We start from the raw sequence: 1,676 nt of genomic DNA on the forward strand, positions 1-1,676 counted from the left end.
CCCATCCCCATCCCCATCCCCATCCCCATCCCCATCCCCATCCCCGTCCCCGTCCCGATCCTCATCCTTACCCCCCATACCCCCAACCCCGTATCTCCATCCCCGTATCTTCACTCACATATCGCCTCAACTTCTTCTCCGGCGGCGACTTTCGGAGCCAGCCCGAACACACAACCTCTCCTCCTCCGCTCATTTTGATGGAACCGGCAGAGGAGAACCGAGAACCGAGCGCTGTCTCCCGGGGCGCTCAGCGCCCGCAGCGCCGGCCCGGGGAGGAGGGAGCCGGGAGGGAGCGGGCAGGGCCGGAGCAGGGGAAGGAGGGAAGGAGGGAAGGAGGGAAGGAGGGAGGGAGGGAGAGAGGCAGGGAGGGACCGGGGGGGTTGGGGGGCGGCTGAGCACCGCCTCCCCCCCGCCGCTCGCCCGCTTCCAGCGGCGGCTCTGAGCGGGGAAGCAGGAAACCAGCCCCGGCCCTGGCTCACCACGCCTCCTGCCCGCTTTAAGGATACAAAACACGCCCGCTGCCGGCGTGGGGAGCACGGGCCACGCAGTGCTGTGCCCACCCTCCTTTATACCTTCTCCCCCCCCTCCCCAAGCTGGGATTGCCTCGTACCCAGGGTGTGGACCCAGCCCGTTTCTATAGGACTTGATCCATAGTGCGGTGGGTGAGCGCCAGCCTCGCTGGTTTAATCCTAAATCGTAGAATCACAGAGTCACAGAATCACAGCGATTTGGGACCCCGAAGCCCACCCAGCCCAACCCTTCCATGGGCAGGGACATCTCCCATAGAGCAGGTGCCCAAAGCCCTATCTAACCTTGGGACAGGGGCACCCGCAACCCTCATAGCAAAGAATTTCCTCCTAGCGTCCAATCGAAATCTCCCCATCACTGTTCTCAAAGAGCTTGCCCCATGCTCCTTCCCCTCCCCCTGTGGCAAAGGTCCTTTGCACCCCACCAATGCAATGTGTGCAACGAAGGTGCCAGAGGGAAAACAAAGAGGCTGGGGAAGAAAAGAACAACAAAAGCCAACGGCATGGCAAGAGCAAAACCCTCCTGGAGGAGGGGAAAGAGAAATAATTGAGGGGAATCGATAAAAGCTTCATATTTTATTATCGATTTTCAAATAATGGAGCAGTAGCCACTGAAAAGGGGATTGGAGTCTCCTGCAGACGAGCTGGGTTTCGTGTTACAGGGTATTATGGCCTGGCTGAGATTAGCTATCATCTCCTAGATCTGGGAACGCTGTGCATTTACAGTCTGATCCCCTCCCTGGCTCAGGCAGCAGTAACGTCAGCCTCCTCCCCAAGAGCAGCATTAGGCTCCAACCCTCCCTTTGCTCCATCCTTAGACCCCAAATCCTTGATCAAAGTTTTCCAGAGCCCTCCTAGCACAGCATGCTCACGCTGTTGGTATTTTTTTAGGCTTGCTTGCTGGGGACAGATTTCCAAGGCTGTGTGACAGCTCTGCCCCAAACCTGCTTGGGCACATTCACTCCCTGCCTCCATTTCCCTGTCCTTCTCTTTCTTCATGGGCAGGTACAGTTTCTCTTTGTGTGGCTGTGCTGTGTCTGGTGCAATAACAACTCTGCATTGGTTGGGTGCTGCATGTAACACGTAGGGTTGCAATGCTTAAGGCTGCAAGGTGTCAGGCTGCAGTGCTTATGGCTGCAAGCTGTACAG

At 57.8% G+C, this 1,676-nt stretch overlaps 1 protein-coding gene across 3 annotated transcripts in view; it reads right to left on the reverse strand.

Annotated features, from left to right (window-relative positions):
* GAB2 (GRB2 associated binding protein 2) overlaps positions 1-279 on the reverse strand; it is a 95,258-nt gene extending 94,979 nt beyond the window's left edge. For all 3 annotated transcript variants that reach the window (XM_042838211.1, XM_042838210.1, XM_042838213.1), the window contains exon 1: positions 119-279. In XM_042838211.1, coding sequence (XP_042694145.1) covers positions 119-193 — 75 coding nt within the window. In that variant the 5' untranslated portion in view covers positions 194-279. The remainder of the gene's footprint in view (positions 1-118) is intronic.
* Between the last annotated feature and the right edge of the window lie 1,397 nt (positions 280-1,676).

The sequence above is a fragment of the Centrocercus urophasianus genome, unplaced genomic scaffold (genome assembly GCF_019232065.1).
Source record: "Centrocercus urophasianus isolate 14NV4802_14NV808 unplaced genomic scaffold, USGS_Curo_1.0 seq_74, whole genome shotgun sequence".
NCBI lineage: Eukaryota > Metazoa > Chordata > Aves > Galliformes > Phasianidae > Centrocercus > Centrocercus urophasianus.